The 812-nt window shown below is 62.1% G+C and overlaps 1 protein-coding gene across 1 annotated transcript in view; it reads right to left on the bottom strand.

The window, feature by feature from the left end:
* Window positions 1-126: 126 nt before the first annotated feature.
* LOC115949249 (ryanodine receptor 1-like) overlaps window positions 127-812 on the bottom strand; it is a gene marked incomplete at both ends in the record, with an annotated part of 6,344 nt that continues 5,658 nt past the window's right edge. Inside the window, 2 exon segments of the mRNA XM_031065776.1 lie at window positions 127-257; window positions 363-395. Of these exon segments, the coding sequence (XP_030921636.1) occupies window positions 127-257; window positions 363-395 (164 nt within the window).

Here is an 812-nt window from a genome sequence, read left to right as displayed (position 1 = left end):
CCCACTGCCCTCCCAGTGCCCTCCCAGTGTCCCCCAATACCCTCCCAGTCCCTCCCAGTATCCCCCAGTCCCCCCCAGTGCCCTCCCAGTCCCTCCCAGTGCCCCCCAGTGCTCCCAGTGCCGTACTGGGCGTTGAGCACCAGGCGGTCCCACTGTCCCTTGACGTCGTCGTCGGGCGGCTGCTCGGTGATGTAGAGCCCCGAGAACTCGAGGCGCCGCGCCACCTCCTTCTCCCGCTTGAAGATCACCAGGGGGATCTGGGGACACCATTGGGGACATTGGGGACACAGGGGGACATTGGGGGACAGCAGGGACACGGGGGTGTCACAGCAGAGCCCCGAGAACTCGAGGCGCCGCGCCACCTCCTTCTCCCGCTTGAAGATCACCAGGGGGATCTGGGGACACCAGGGGGATCAGGAGTGTCACCAGGGTCATGGGGGGACATGGGGGTCATGTGGGGACACAGGGATTTGGGGACACACACAGAGGTTTGGGGACACACACAGAGGTTTGGGGATGCCCAGGGGTTTGAGGGGACACAGATTTGGGGACACACACAGGGATTTGGGGACACAGGGAGGTTTGGGGACACAGGGAGGTTTGGGGACACACACAGAGATGTGGGGACACCCAGGGCTTTGGGGACACAGAGAGATTTGGGGACACCCAGGGGTTTGGGGACAAACAGGGATTTTGGACCCAGTGATTTAGGGACACACACAGCAGTGTGAGGACACACACACACACAGGGGTTTGGGAACACGCAGGAATTTTACACACAGATGGGGGGACACACACAGAGATCTGGGGAC

This window comes from Geospiza fortis, unplaced genomic scaffold (genome assembly GCF_000277835.1).
Source record: "Geospiza fortis unplaced genomic scaffold, GeoFor_1.0 scaffold4946, whole genome shotgun sequence".
NCBI classification, from domain to species: domain Eukaryota; kingdom Metazoa; phylum Chordata; class Aves; order Passeriformes; family Thraupidae; genus Geospiza; species Geospiza fortis.
This window is presented reverse-complemented; position numbering and strand designations above follow the sequence as displayed.